Source organism: Dipodomys ordii, unplaced genomic scaffold, assembly GCF_000151885.1.
Source record: "Dipodomys ordii isolate 6190 unplaced genomic scaffold, Dord_2.0 Scaffold2, whole genome shotgun sequence".
Classification (NCBI taxonomy): Eukaryota; Metazoa; Chordata; class Mammalia; order Rodentia; family Heteromyidae; genus Dipodomys; species Dipodomys ordii.
In genome coordinates this window covers 20,105,070-20,119,944 of record NW_012267218.1, presented here as the reverse complement: position 1 = coordinate 20,119,944, position 14,875 = coordinate 20,105,070, and the positions used below count along the sequence as shown (strand labels likewise).

General features: G+C 42.3%; 1 protein-coding gene across 2 annotated transcripts in view; it reads left to right on the top strand.

The window, feature by feature from the left end:
- The window catches only part of Nrxn3 (neurexin 3), a 1,505,050-nt gene that overhangs the window by 11,743 nt on the left and 1,478,432 nt on the right, over nucleotides 1-14,875 (top strand). The window contains exons 3-4 of one of the 2 annotated variants that reach the window (XM_013014269.1): nucleotides 9,075-9,093; nucleotides 12,769-12,775. The exons of the other annotated variant lie outside the window; for it this stretch is intronic. Of the exons in view, the coding sequence (XP_012869723.1) occupies nucleotides 9,075-9,093; nucleotides 12,769-12,775 (26 nt within the window). The remainder of the gene's footprint in view (nucleotides 1-9,074; nucleotides 9,094-12,768; nucleotides 12,776-14,875) is intronic. 2 annotated transcript variants of the gene reach the window in all.

Genomic DNA, 14,875 nt, shown 5'->3' with positions numbered 1-14,875 from the left:
GCTCCACTTCTGGCTTTTTAGTAGATAATTGCAATACAAGTCTCATAGATTTTCCTGACTCAGCTGATTTTAAATCACAGGCCTCATATCTCAGCCTCCTGAGTAGCTAGGATTACAGGTTTGAGCCACCAGCATCTGGCTCTCAGTTACCCTTCATTAGTAGACACACAAAGCTTGTTTATGAATGCCATGTGTTTGTTGCCTTAATAACACAGTGTGTGTAGGTCATGTTCATATTTTATATGTGTATATGTGTCTCTTCTTCTGTGTGAGTGTTCATTAATATGATGGATGGATGGGTACAAAGTTCCCAGGAACATGATCTTAATAACATCTGTTGAATATATGAATCAGCAATCAGCTGTTACCTGAGACTACCTGGCCACCATTGGCAATACGTTCTTTCTTTCAGTGGGAGAAGTAGTATGTTTACGGCGGTACAGTTTTTATTGACTCTGTTAAGCACATACACATTCCACTTGGTTTGATCTGCTTGCAGATGAGTGAGAGAGACTTTTGTTGTTGTTTACAAACCAATGATTTCCTGTCACAATTATAGGCAGCAGCCAGCCTGGGATCATGTAAATGCTTGTGAAAATGGCTGTTTGAGGCAGGCATGTTGTTGTCACTGGAGATGGAGAGGACCCATTAGCTCCTGTAGATTCCCCAGAGCAGATGAGGCTCACTGGGGACAGGATAATTGTCCTCAGATATGGGAAAAGCTGCCATAGAGAGAGGGGGTGGCTACCTGGGAGGCAGGAGAGCAACAGAGGAAGATTTCTCTGATGGGCAGAGCTTTGCGAAGCTCTGTTGCTGGAGCAGGGCAACAGGGGTTGTCCAGAGCAGGCACTAGTGTGTGCGTCCCTTCAGTTCAAGGACGTCATGGTTCTGGGGTATCTCTGCAGCTAGTTCCAACCTCTCCATTTTTGATCATTTGCATCTTCTGCCTCTCAGGAAGGTATGCAATATCATTCTATAGATGAATGGCTGCCAAAATGGGGTGCATACAAGTCTGTTCTTTGAGGATATAGAAAGGAAACAAAAATGCATGGTTAACTTTTATGCAAGCTGTTTATGCATAGAACATACATCTATTGGGAGAAGACTAAAATTATGTTTTAATGAGGAATTTTTGCTCATAAAGATTTGGAGGCCACCGAAATCTACATTTGCTCATCCTTAATTGGCTAGTTAATCCTTACCAATCCCCTGTTTCAGGGCTGTGGCTTCAGGTGGAGGCTGGTTCTAAAATGTTCCAGATGCCAGGGGTGCTGGCAAATGCATCTAGCCTGTGTGCAGTAGTCTTAGTTGATCTGGCCAGGTGGCTCCGAGGGCTCCATAGAAAGGTATTGAGTCACATCTCATCTTTGAAGACCTCATTCTGGTGAGAACTGGTAATAATATCACTTTGCTACTATGATCCCAGAATTGTTTTCAGTATAAAACCATGATAAGAACATTTCTGGCACAAATATAGATTGTATAGGAAAATGTGCATATAAACTAGAGATTAAAAGTATGTGTATAATTATCTTCAAAATCCTTTATGAAGCAGTCCTCTATGGAAAACCATCTGTTTGTTCAAATGGGCCTTCAATTTATTAGAATAAGTTCATTAGATAGTAAATGACTATTCTGTACTAGGGTAGACCTGGCCCTGGAGGGTCTTATGGTCTGGTTTGGAAGGCAATCAGGTAAAGAGGTACAACACACATTACAGTTGTATAGTACCAAGGAGAAAGTTGTATAGTTTGAGAAAGTGGAGTGTGTGTGTGTGTGTGTGTGTGTGTGTGTGTGTGTGTGTGTGTCTGTGCTTGAGCACGCTTGGAGGGGAGCTCAGGGATGGAGAAAATTTCATAGAGGAAGTTTTGTGGCAGAAATTGGAAGTTTTAATGATCAGACTGGGAGGAAAGGGCATTTAGGGCTGTTCTAGGCATCAGCAGCAATTTGCAGGAGTTTATAGTTGCTAATGTGGCTGGACTAAAGGATTCAGGTCAGGGGAGTATATTAGAGAACCACCTAGGCATGGAGGTCTTCAATGCTTTGTAAAGGGTTTGGATATTATATTTCCTCTCATAATTGGGAGGCTTTGGAAGTTTTGCACTTGAGTAGTGATAGAGTCAAAGGTGAATTTTAGAAAGATGGTTCAAGCCAGTGTGCATGGTGGATTGGTGATTGGAAAGCTTAAAGCAGAAAGGCCAGATGAAAGCAACCATATGGTTTTAGTGAGAGCAGAATCTACATTGAGAAATAGAGATGGGAGGGGGGCCAGCCACAGGGATGGCTAGGAAGGGAACGTCATGCTTGCATAGGCATTGAGTGTGGTTTTAGATGAAGTTGGCCAGGCTCTGTTATGTGTTGGCTGTGCAAACATGGACAAAAGACTTCATGTCTGTCTCACTTTTACTTCTGTGAAATGGGATACTAGTGCCTGTTATTTGGAATTATAATGAACTTTAAATGAGGTCATGCATGTAGAGAGCTTAGAACAGTGCCTGGCATGAAGGGACCTGAAGTGCTACTGACAAATGTTATTATTATTACTATCATTACCATACTATACTATTACTATTACTGTTGTAAAGAGGAAGGTGCAGCTTCAATAACATGCTGTTGTGTTCTTAGATATATAGCACAGGAAAGTCAGTGGGTGAAAGTGAGGGAGGGCTAGAATATTTGGCCATGTCCCTTTCTGTCTTCTGGGCCTGTTGGATCCCAAGAGGAGAAATGTACAGAAGCAGGTAGGTACAGTGGTTGATTGCGGGACAAGAAGTATGAAAAGGGCTATTATATGAGGAGAAGGAAAGCCCAGATGTAAATGAAGAGGTCCAAGGAAAACATATAGTTGAGGGAAGCAATAGCCTAAATTCTGACCTTTGAGAAGCTTAATATTTATGATTCTTAGGGGATACACCCCCTCCATTCGTCATCTGTAGGATATACTCACTCCATTAGTCATCTATAGAGGGGACATGCAGAAGGAAAACACGAACAATTGAAAGGTCTTTAAAAATTTGTCACTTGTGAGTAAGTGAATGAATTCACCTCAAACTGGGCATGACTTTGAATGTAATAAACAGACATAACAAGGGAGAGTAATCTCACTAGGGTTTGAATTCCGGGCTTGTGTTTGCTAATCAGGCACTCATCACTGAAGCATGACTCTAGCCCTGGTTTTTGCTATTTTTGAGATCATCTCACTTCCTGCCTGGGCCCACACCTGGATGTGATCTGACTGACAGGATTCCTGGTAGCCAGGCTAACAGGTGCACACCGCTGCATCCGGGTCTTCATTGAGAAGTGGGTTTTCATTGAGAAGTGGCGTCATGAACATTTTTTCCTCCCTAGGCTGCCCTTGAACTATGATCCCAACAACAATCAGCCTCCTAAGTTGCTTAAATGGTAGGCATGAATCACTGGCACCCAGCTTACATCGAGTTTCCTTTTAGCTTCAATTAAACAAGAGAATTGTCTGATTGAACATCTCTCTCTGAGTTGAAATGTAAGCCTCATTGGCAGGTGCCAAACTTGAGGGTTTTGAACATGATAGTTTCTGTCTCTTAGACTATCTGGATTCCATAGGAATCAGTGGCTCAAAGTTCTGAAATAAAGTACTTGTCTCAGAGATCAGCAAATGTGGATTCTGACTTAAACCTTGTACTTCTTTGAATTAAACATGAAATACTTTGGCTAGGATTTTCCTGGAGTTGAGCACTGAGTTCTTGGGGGTAGCAGCTCAGCTTAATGCCACATAAGCCTCTCCCTGGATTGGGAGCAGGACTCTCCTATCTCTGGTCACTGTGGTCTGAAAGACCATAGGGGAAGCTCCTCCCCAAAGATGTTAAAAGTTCTGGGTTCTGCTAGCAATGGAAGTGCTGGTAATTAATTCACTTGTGCTTGTTTTATTTCTGCTCAGGAGTAGGGCGTTTGGAAAGGAAGCAAAATACTTTCTTAAGGAAGTTGAGATTGGGGTGCCGGCTTGCTGCTCTCCTCCTGTCTCCAGCTCTCCAGGGCTGGGGGCTGGGGGCTGGGGCTGTGTCTATGTTCTGAGTGCTTGCTCTGCATTTCAGTTTTCCAGGAATTTCAGGACACAGGATATTTTTTTTCCCGCCCAGCTGTGTTGTGTGTTGCTGTTCAGCAATCTGAAGTTGCTTATCTAGCGTAAGTCAGAATGAGGGAGCCTAGGGAAGAGGGGAAATGCCTTCCAATAGTTTTCTAAGTAGAAGAAATTGAGGTGTTAGCCACCCAGCTGGCATGTGACTAGAACCAAGAAATGGAGTCCACGTGGGCACCCATGCTCACAAGAACATTCACATTGAGGCCTTATGATGTTAGTTGAACTGGCACAACCTGACATTACTCCTGCTACTGTGTTTATTACCAGCCCACTGTGTGTCAGGAGAGGCCCTGGAGGAAAGAGTGGTGAGCAAGACTGGCTGGTACATCTCCAGGCAATTACAAAGCAAAGGGAGCTATTGAAGCAGTAAACTATGGTTTCTGTGGGTTCAGTCCCTCCTCACACCTAGCAGAACAAAGACTAGAGTGAAGACTCATGTTGAGGGGGGCTCACCAGCTTACTCCAGTGCTTTTTCTGGACTCATACTTCTCCAAACATGTCCTTTAGATTGAATCGGTGCAACCAATAAACTTAGGACTTAGAGTTTAGCTCAGTATCTACCTCTAAATATATTCCTAAGTAGGCCTAAATGATGTATAATTATAACGATTATTTGTGTCAGTACTGGGGCATGAACCCAAGGCATGGAAACTCACACTTTTATATTCAAGGCTGAGTTCTACTATTTGAGTCACACTAAGTGGTATGATACACGGTACTTCTGACTTTTTGAGTTACTCAAATTGGTCTGCCTTGGTTAGCTTCAAACCTGGATCCTCAGATCTCACCCTTTTGTGTAGCTAGCTGGATTATAGTTATGAACCACTGATGCCCAGCTTCAATGATGTATTTTGATTTATATGTTTCTTTGAGGTTTGCTAAATGTAATGTTAATGGGGATTAACTAACTAATGTGAAGTCCTTCCTTCATACTTGGAGATGGTCTAAGCACATTCACATTCATACTCTATTCTCCTGACTGGTGTGTGTGTGTGTGTGGGGGGGTTGTTTCATCTTTCCCAAAGATGAGGAAACAGGGTGGTAGAAAGTAAAGTCCTATCTGCCTTTGGAAAGAGTCTTGACAGTTAGTTAATGTGGAATTTGAGTTCTTAATTTCTCTGTTTCTACCATCTCTGTCCAGCTTGGTTTTAGATGATGGTCTTTGTGGCCATTGATTATCCAAGTCTTTCTTGCTTGGTCCACCAAGAATACAGGGATACTGCCAATTTTTACTGATGTGATTTTGACCTATACCTTCTCTTGCACACGAGTGATTTTGTTCTACCTTGATTGGATTCAGATACATATTCTGAAAGAGATGTTCAAGCTACTTTGGACCACCCCCTTTATGGCTACCTTATTTTACCCCGTGAGCCATTACAGAAGTGTCTCTGAACCTTGGACTGCTTGGGCTAGAATCCCATATTCTCTGCATCTCTTTTAGACCTGCAGGCCTCCAGTAATTTTCTGGATGGTCTCTTGTCAGCATTGACTCAGTATCCAAGAAACTGTTTTCAAGGTTTCATGAAAATCTTTAACATATATTAAATTATAAAATAAATATTGTTACAACTTGCTTATCATCTCCAACATAGGTGCTTCATTACCAGGTCCCTTTCCTGAGCATCACAATCTAACCTACTTTTATGAAACTTGCCCTAAAGGGAGAGGCAAGGTAGCTCCTAAGAAGCTTCCCATCTCATAGCCTGTAAGGTGTGAAACAAAACCCAGGAATTCTAACTCCCAATCCAGCATCCATTTATCCCACACCACACTGATGAAACGATATGTGGCTAAGGATAAGTGGTTGATTCAATAGAATGTAAAGAAACAGCTTTTGCACTGGGTTTGGTGGCACTTGTCTCTAATCCCAGCACTCAAGAAGCTGAGCAGGGGGACCAAGAGTTTGTAGACAGTTTGAGCTACATAGGGCATTCCAAGCTAACTTGAGACTCTGTTTAAAAAATACCATCAAGCCCAACCAAACAAACAAAACCCCTTTGCGACTAGACAGAACTTTTCAGATCACATCACTTATTTTTTATTCAGCATTTATCAAGATGTTTTGATCACACAGTTTGATCCCAAGACCTTTTAGCTCTACACTGGCATAATCAGAATTAGACAAATCCTGGGATAAGCTTATCAAGGAAGCATTTTATTTAAAAAAAAACCAAAAATGTGGGGCTCATGTAATTTCTTAATCTACTTTCTAATATAGTTAAACCATCTCTTATTTTTTCTAATTCATTTCTACTTTATTGAATTATTTTTACAAGATCATTTTTTCTCTATGCGTACTCTATCATAAAGATTTGATTTATTGATCAGTGATTTGTGTGTGTGTGTGTGTGTGTGTGTGTGTGTGTGTGTATGCCTATCAGATTTTACCCAGATACTTGCTACCATTGTGACTGCTCTTTTCTGACCATTATTTCTACCATATCCAATTTTCTCATGTCAAATTTACAGGTCTAAATTTTGTCAAAAATCTTTGATTCTCCCTTCAATTTTTTTAACTGAATAACAAATTTCACTATGTGCATTTTTAGCTGCTGTCAGTTCTATTTTGTATTATTTTTCCCCCTTCTGACAGATCTAATTTTTTTCCAGGTCAATTTCTGCAGTATGAAGAACCTCATCTTCCTATTATGGAAATCAGTTCCTTTTTTGATATGTTTTCAGTAGGTCCAAATCGTACTTAAGGGGTCAACATACCCTGCATTGAGACAGTTGACCCGCAAAGATTAAGAAACCTCTTTGAGGTCATATATAAAGCTAGGGACATACTTTAGAACATATAGCGTCTACAGTTCAGTGTAAGAATGTACAATCAGGATAATCTTGCACATATACCTTCCTCCTTCTAACTTCCTCTTCTGACTCCTTTTCTGAGCTAACACAATTCCTACTGATTTGACCTCCCTAAGAAATGGCAGCTGGGCCCCGGTTCCAAGTCTTTTGGCTTCTCCTTGCTTTCTAGCTTAGGCCTGCCTTAGGCTGTATGTGCACTGGGGTGACATGATTTACAAACAAGCAAGACCAAAAAAGGGAGGGAAAAAAAATCCTTTCTTGTGGAAAATTAGGTCAGTGGCAGACCTGGGGAGGGGAGAGAATCCAGGCCTTGTCCTCCCATCCTTCAGTTCATCCCCTTGCCAGAAGCTAAGAGGGCAGAAGCCTGTGGTGTGTTGGAACAGACATCTGGGGTGGGGGTGGGGGCAGTGCCCAAGTGCTCTTACATGGATGCCTGTGAACCTGAGAGCCGGCTGCTTCCCAGCCATCCGGGCTGCCCTCCCCCTCTCCCCCAATGTATTTGTCTGGATTACTCTAAGGGGGATATTAGTGTTGTCTAATAATGGCCTCAGATTTATCAAGGGATTTGTTTGATTAATTCCAAAGCACAGGGCAACAGATAGATTAGAGCTCAGTTTGTACAAGTACCCCCACCCCCATTCCCTGCCCTCACTTGAGCTGGGGGAAGTCTACCCTCTATTCTTGTGGTCCAGATGGTCAAAGCTCTAACTTTTAGGACTTTGTGTGACAGTTAAGATCATTGTCCACTGCTATCAAATATGACTGAGTGTCCAGGAATACAGGTAATTCTCCAGATCCCTTCTGGGTTCCCTGTGCAACACAAGCTCTGGAGATTGAGTCACTTGATTCTTCTTTCCTGGTTATTCCCATCATATTCTGATCACTGTTTCCTCCCCCCCACCACAGACCTCCCAATCAGGGCACAGGGGAGAAATCAATAGTTGGGGTGTCGAAGGCCCAACCGTGTGGATGTGTTAATTCTCTTCTTGCTGTGTTTCCTCCTCTATGTCACACAGCCACACAGTATCCTATTTGACACTATGGCACTGATCACAATTACAATTAACTATTTTTTTCTGATTATTATCGTCTGCCTCACAAGAGTGACAATTCCTGGGACATGGGTAATGTACAATGAATGTGTGTCAGTCAATGAACCTGTAGACAGAAAGGGATGGACTTCTGATACACAGACATGCTTCCACTTTGTAAATTCTCCATTATCCTCCCAGGAACAAAATCCATTTTGTTTTTATTGTTTTAAAACCAATTTTCCATTATAGTAACACAGATGTTTACAAGGTAAACATGGTTATTGATAATAATTATAACCCCAACAATTTTTTTAATTGATGGGTGTGTTTTCTGCAGAGACTTCTCCTCCTCTGATTTGATCTCTGGGGTTTCTGGCAGTAGAATGCTTTCTCCTGGGTGTCTGGATCCCTTGGGGAGGGGCTTGCAGAATCATGTTTAGCTCTGGAAATAGGACAGGTGTATGTTAGGAGGTTGCCTGTATGGTCCTAGTCTTTTAGTTCCAGAATATCATAATATCCTTGCTTATTTTATGAAACTGTGAGATAGGGGAAGCCTCTAGGGGGGAAACAGAAAAGGTATTGGGGGCTTAGGAGCCAGAGAGCTTTCTAGTAGAGCTACTTATTTTCTTGTGGGATTCCCTAGATTGCTAGAAACTCATTCTTTCAGCACAAAGACACTTTGCAAAGTATACAATTGAACGTGAACTTGAGCCAATAGGTGGCCCTCTCCTTAAGCCCAGGGCAGGTAGTGCTAAACCCAGTATTTCAAGATGTAACCAATCAAAAGGGAAGTGATCTATATTGAGCATGGTATCTGATAGGCTCTTAGGTATTTTATTTGCATTTGCCTCTTTTGATACTCTTCACAACTCTGTAATTGATATAATGGTATCCATTTTGCAGATGAAGTTCTGTAGCTTATACAAGGTCATATAATGAATAGCAAACAGACATTTGAGCTCAAAGCTTTCTGTACCCTCCATTCCTCTTCCAAAGCCCAGTCTTTGGGGGGTACCAATAGATAGCTGGCCAGTTAAGGAGAGAGGTTCTACACTCTTGGCCCAATTGTTGCTCTGTGCCCTCTAGGTTTCTTTAGTAAGACTTAGAAGCATCCTCTGTCAACTCCGAGTCCCCCATGAGTGCTAAGCCTGATAATAGATAACCCAGAAAGGCCACCCTCTCATGTATGCATACTCTCTTGATGTAGTGGATTTACTACGAACTGACGGCAGAGCAGTGATTTTGAGTCTCCAGTGCCTAAGTTGGTGTATGGCATGCAATATGTGGTCAGTAAATTAAGGATGAGAACAAGAGAGTGAGGATAAAGGCTTGTGCAAATTATAAACCTTCCCAACTCTTCTGAGAATCTTGAAGCCAGCCTTACATTCCACGAGAACTAGCTGTTCTATGAAGGGCGGGTATTCAGGGGTCCATAGAGCTAGATCACCCATGGACAATATCCTCTTTTGGATTTTAATGTATATTTTTATAGGTTGCCTGTCTGAAGTATTGGAACACTTGGTTATCGTTTCCAAAATTTAGTGTCTTCTAAATTTACTTGACTACCATATGGTTTTTTTCCTTCAAGGAATGCTTGTTCCTATTTTATTTGATCTTGCAGTTTTTTGTTGCACAGGTGATGTACAGAAGGGTTACAGCTACATCAGGAAATGAGCATAATTCTTGTCCAACATTGTTGCCCCCCCATTTTCTCTCACTATTCTTCCCCTCTCACTCTCCTCCCCCAAAGTTGTAGAGTTCATCTCCAACATAGTATCTCGTGAGTATCACTGTGCCATTGGTCACCCTTGGTCCTTGGTCTCACCATTTCTGTGATTCCCCTTCGCATCCCCAAATCGGATAAACTTATGCACAATACAAAGAGTACTGAAATAAAAACAATGATCTTGTATTTTTATGGAGTTCATTTTGAGATTTGTTGCCCTAACTTAATTCCTTTCTCTGAACTATAGATCCTGAGATTGTGCCCTACAGTAGACAATGTCAATACTACCAGGCATATAGCACTGTGGTAATAATTGACATTAGGCTATTCTGACTATTTTCCACAGGTCTTGGCCAACTCAACTTTCTTTCCTGAAATTGTCCTTTGGTTCCTGTAATACAACTGATTTAAGTAGTTAGATTAGTTAAAGGAAGAAATAATGAGGGTCTGGAGAGATGGGAGCGAGCGAAGGAAAAGGGCTAATTTAGATTCATATTTAGATCTGAGCTATTGTTTGTGAGTTGAATGACTTGAGGACATGCATGTATGATGTTGCCATAGCTGGTGGATACACAGTATAACAGAAAACTTCAGAACATAGCAGGGATTATAGTGGCTAAAGATCTCTCCAGTTGGGCTGGGAAGGTGGCTCAGTGGTAGAGTGCTTGCCTTGCATACCTGAGGCCCTGGGTTCGATTCCTCAGCACCACATAAGCAAAAAGAGAAAAAAGCCGGAAGTGGCGCTGTGGCTCAAGTGATAGAACGTTAGCCTTGAGCTGAAGAGCTGAGGGACAGCGCCCAGGCCCAGAGTTCAGGCCCCACGAATGGACCCCCCTCCTAAAAAAAAAGATCTCTCCAGTTGTCTTCTGGGTCTTTTCTTTCTTTCTTTTTTTGCCTTCTTGCTTTCTTCCTTTCTTGCTTTCTTCCTTTCTTGCTTCCTGTTTTGATGCTGGTATTAGGGCTTGAACTCAGGGCCTCATCTTGCTTGGGCTTTTGCTCAAGGCTGGCACTTTACTACTTGAGCCACATTTCTACTTCCAGCTTTTTGCTGGTTATTTGGAGATAAGTGTCTTATATATTTTCCTGCTCAGACTGGCTTCAAACCTTAATCTTCAGATCTCAGCATCTTGAGTAGCTAGGATTATAGGTGCGAAGCCACCAGTTTCCAGCCTGCGTCATATTTTTAAAATGTATTTTATGGTATAATTGTGAATAGAGATCCTACTTCATCTGCTTTTTGACACCAGTTTGTAGCATAGTGGAGCTTCACTTAATATTTTTGGTGTGTATAAATGAACAACTTAGTGCTTGGTTGTTTACAAAGACCTTCCATATTCATAGTCTTGTTCAAACTTCACCGTAACCTGGGCATGTAATTTAGTTCTATTATTATTCCCATTACTTATGTATATGGTAAAGCAGGCTGAGAGAGGTGGAGTGAAATTCTCTAAGGTTGGGCTGGGAATGTGGCTTTGTAGTAGAGTACTTGCCTAGCATGCATGAGCCCTGATTTTGACTTCTTAGTACCACATAAATAGAAAAAGCCAGAAGTGACACTGTGGCTCAAGTGGTAGAGTGCTAGCCTTGAGCAAAAGAAGCTCAGGGACAGTGCACAGACCCCAGGATTGGCCAAAAAAAAAATCCCCAAAGTCACATAGTGACTTGAGACTGGACAGAGTCAGGCCTCAAACCCAGAACTCTGTAAGTAAAATGTCATCAGGCCTCAAAACCAGTACTCTGCAATTAAAATGCCGCGTGTATATTCAGTCTTGAAAAGGAAGGAAATTCTGACCTGCTATCACATGGATGAGCCTTAAGAACCTTATGCTAGGTGGAATAAGCCAGTCACAAAAACAAGTATTGTGTGATTCCACTTTTTTTTTTTTGGTTGGTTGTGGGGCTTGAACTCTGGGCCTGGGTGCTGTCCCTGCGCTCTTCAGCTCAAGGCAAGCGCTCTACCTCTTGAGCCACAGCGCCACTTCTGGTTTTCTAGTGGTTTATTGAAGATCAGAGTCTCACAGACTTTTCTGCCCCAGCTGGCTTTGAACCGTGATCATCAGATCTCAGCCTCCTGAGTAGCTAGGATTACTGGCGTGAGCCATTGGTGCCCAGCATGATTCCACTTTTATGGGGTACTTACACTACCCAAATTCATGAAGACTGAAGTATCCATGATTGTTGCTGGAGGCTAGGGGAGAATGGAAAGAGAAATAAGAGATTTAGGTTTACAAGATGAGATGAAATGAGTTTTGGTGATAGATGACGATGATAATTGTGCAGCATTACAGATGCATTTATTACCACCAAACTGCATTTAAAAGTGGTGAGAGGTTGGAAATATGACTCACTGGTACAGCATCTGCCTAACATGAATGAGGCCCTGGATTCAATCCCAAGCACCACAAAAGCAAATAAACACATTGGTTTGGCAATTTTTATGTTGTTATGCATTTCAGCAAAACTTCTAAGAATTAGGAAAACACGAATGTGGTGGTATACACTTGTAATACCAGCATTTGGAAGGAGAAGCAGGGAGGCACAAGTTTGAGACCAGCGTGTTACATAGTGGGTTCAAAGCCAGCATGAGTGACATAATGAGGCCTTGTCTCAAAACACAATCAGTAAAACAAAACACCAGGTGTTCTTACTCTATACCCAGGGCTCCTTCCTGCACTCCGTACAGCAGCCTTGATAAGGCAGCTGCATTGTGAGGTTTTTTTCCCCCGTAAGCTAGTATATGTGTATGCGTTTATATGTGCACACACTGAATTGTAGTTTGCAGAAGTTCCCTATACAGAAACTCTGGTAGGACCGCCTACTTTTCCTAGGACATTCTTCCAATTGGCTTAAACTCTGAACTATATCCTCAGATCTAAATCAGTCTTAAGAGTAAGGACTTCTTGGAAAAAGGGACGATTCATCCTTCAAGGATGTCACTGGGGCCAAGCAACATGTGGTACTTCCTGCGTGCCAGACATGGTGCTTGATGCTTTTGCAGAGATTAGTTCCTTATAACTCTACAGCAGTCATTGTTCCCCTTATGCAAATAGGGAAGCTGGTGTTAGTACCACACATAGTTCATATGTGTGGCAGAGCCAGGATTTTTATCTTAGTCTACTGGACTACAGAGCCTGCCACTTAGTTCCTGCAGAGATGCAGGATACTTGTGCATAGGGTATGTTTCCTACCATAGAGCTTGATGGATTTCTTTCCCCTCCCATAATGCACTTCTCTCTGTCCTAAGGAGATCATCTCATTCAAGTCAGTTGATGAGTGAAGGTGTGTATATTCCTCTCTGGTGGTTGATACGACAGTTTGGGAAGGACAACCCCCATCCATTCCCTAAAAGCTGTCCTATAAGGTTTCCTAGCCGTGCCCATCTTCTATCAGGACTTTCCCCAAACACCCATCCTGTTGGGTGGGAGACTTTTGTAGTTTCCTGGGAAGAATTATCTAGCTGGTGATGTCTTGTGTTTGAAGGCTTTAACAGATCAATAGGAGTCTCGACTTGTCACTTCAAGTTTGCCCAGGATGTGTCAACAAGTCAGCAGACACTTTAGTGATTTCACTATGTATTTTCCTGAATGTTTGTTTACTGTGTGCCTGGCATGGTGCTAAACACTGTACACGGATTGTCTCATTTGCTCCTGGCCAACAGTCACATAAATTAGGGGCCGTCAGTCCTGTATTTTGTTTTAAAAATGCAAATTTGTTCCAATACAATCGATATATTAGGGAGCACTTGGAGCATAATGATTTTCCTTTTGGTTATGCATGATTTTGTCCATGAGATACTCTAGATGAAGGCAGAAAACTGCTGTCAGAGAAGCTAAGCAGTGTAGGAACACCCGAATGCACACACCTCAAACCTGGCTCAGCCATGGGTGTTACCTGTGCATCCCAGCCCACATCTGATGTTGTGGCCTGCTGGCCATTTCCAGGTAACCCTCCTCCTCCTCCTTCTAAGCAAGTCATGAGCTTCTGCTACCACATATAAACTGAAGTACTATATTTATTATCCCACTTATATATTCCCAACAAGTAAAACAATAGTTTCTACTTCTTATTATATGTCACTGGTGAAATTTTGCGACATTGTGTCACAGCTCATTTTTTCCCCCTCTATAAGCCTGTGGTTTTCATTGTGTGTATTTGGCCCAGCAAAGAGACTGAGGAGTGCAGAGACACTTACAAAAGTATATATACTACTATTTCCTGTGACGGGATGAACTTGAAGCTAAGAAATTTGCTGAAGATTTTATTTTTGTCGGTTGTGGGGCTTGAACTTAGGGCCTGGCCATTGTCCCTGAGCACTTTTGCTCAAAGCTAACATTCTACCACTGTGAGCCACAGTTCCACTTCTGGTTTTCTGGTGGTTAGTTGGAGATAAGGGTATCCAAGTCTCCAAGTTAATTGGAGATAAAACTCTCCAAGACTTTCTTGCCTGGGCTGGCTTTGAACTGCTATCCAGCCTCCTGAGTAGCTAGGATTACAGGCGTGAGACACTGGCACTTGGCCCAAAGATCTTTTAAAAACAAGACAGCAAACCACAATTCAAACCCCAGACCATCATACCTCCATGCCTATTCTTAAAATTCTCAAAACCAAGTGACTGTCTATGTTAATCTCTGGTTGTATCCTGAACATATAGATTGCCTCTTAGTTGCCAGTCAAACCTGTGTTCCTAAATCCAGAACCTTTACAATTATGTTAGAGTCCCTAAAGGTGTCTGGGCACAGCAGTGACCTGGACCATAGAAATTCCCTTCTGGTTCCTTCCTGATGTTTTACTGCTTTACTCTCCAATTGTTGCTGCCTCCCAGGCTGCCTGGAAGCCTGGCACCTGACAGCTGCTACCTGCTGCTCTGCTTTCGGTCTGGAGTTATTAGCATCAAAGAACAAAAGCACACAGCACCAGGGCACTAGGGCTGAGTTATAGATAAATAGACATTTGTGTTGGGGCTAGAGTTAACATGGCCCCATGGGCTTTGATGGGCTCACTCTTCTATGTTTGAAGAGCTCAGAGAGCTAGGAAGAGCAAGAAACCAGACTCCTCTTTATTGAAAGGTAGTTTTAGCTTTCAACCAAAATGGTTTTTGTGTTCTTGGAAAAGAAGGAGGAATCTGTTGCTCATTCTTCCTGGAGGTGGGAGGTGTTTGGGGGGAGGTGCAATCCTGGCCTTGTT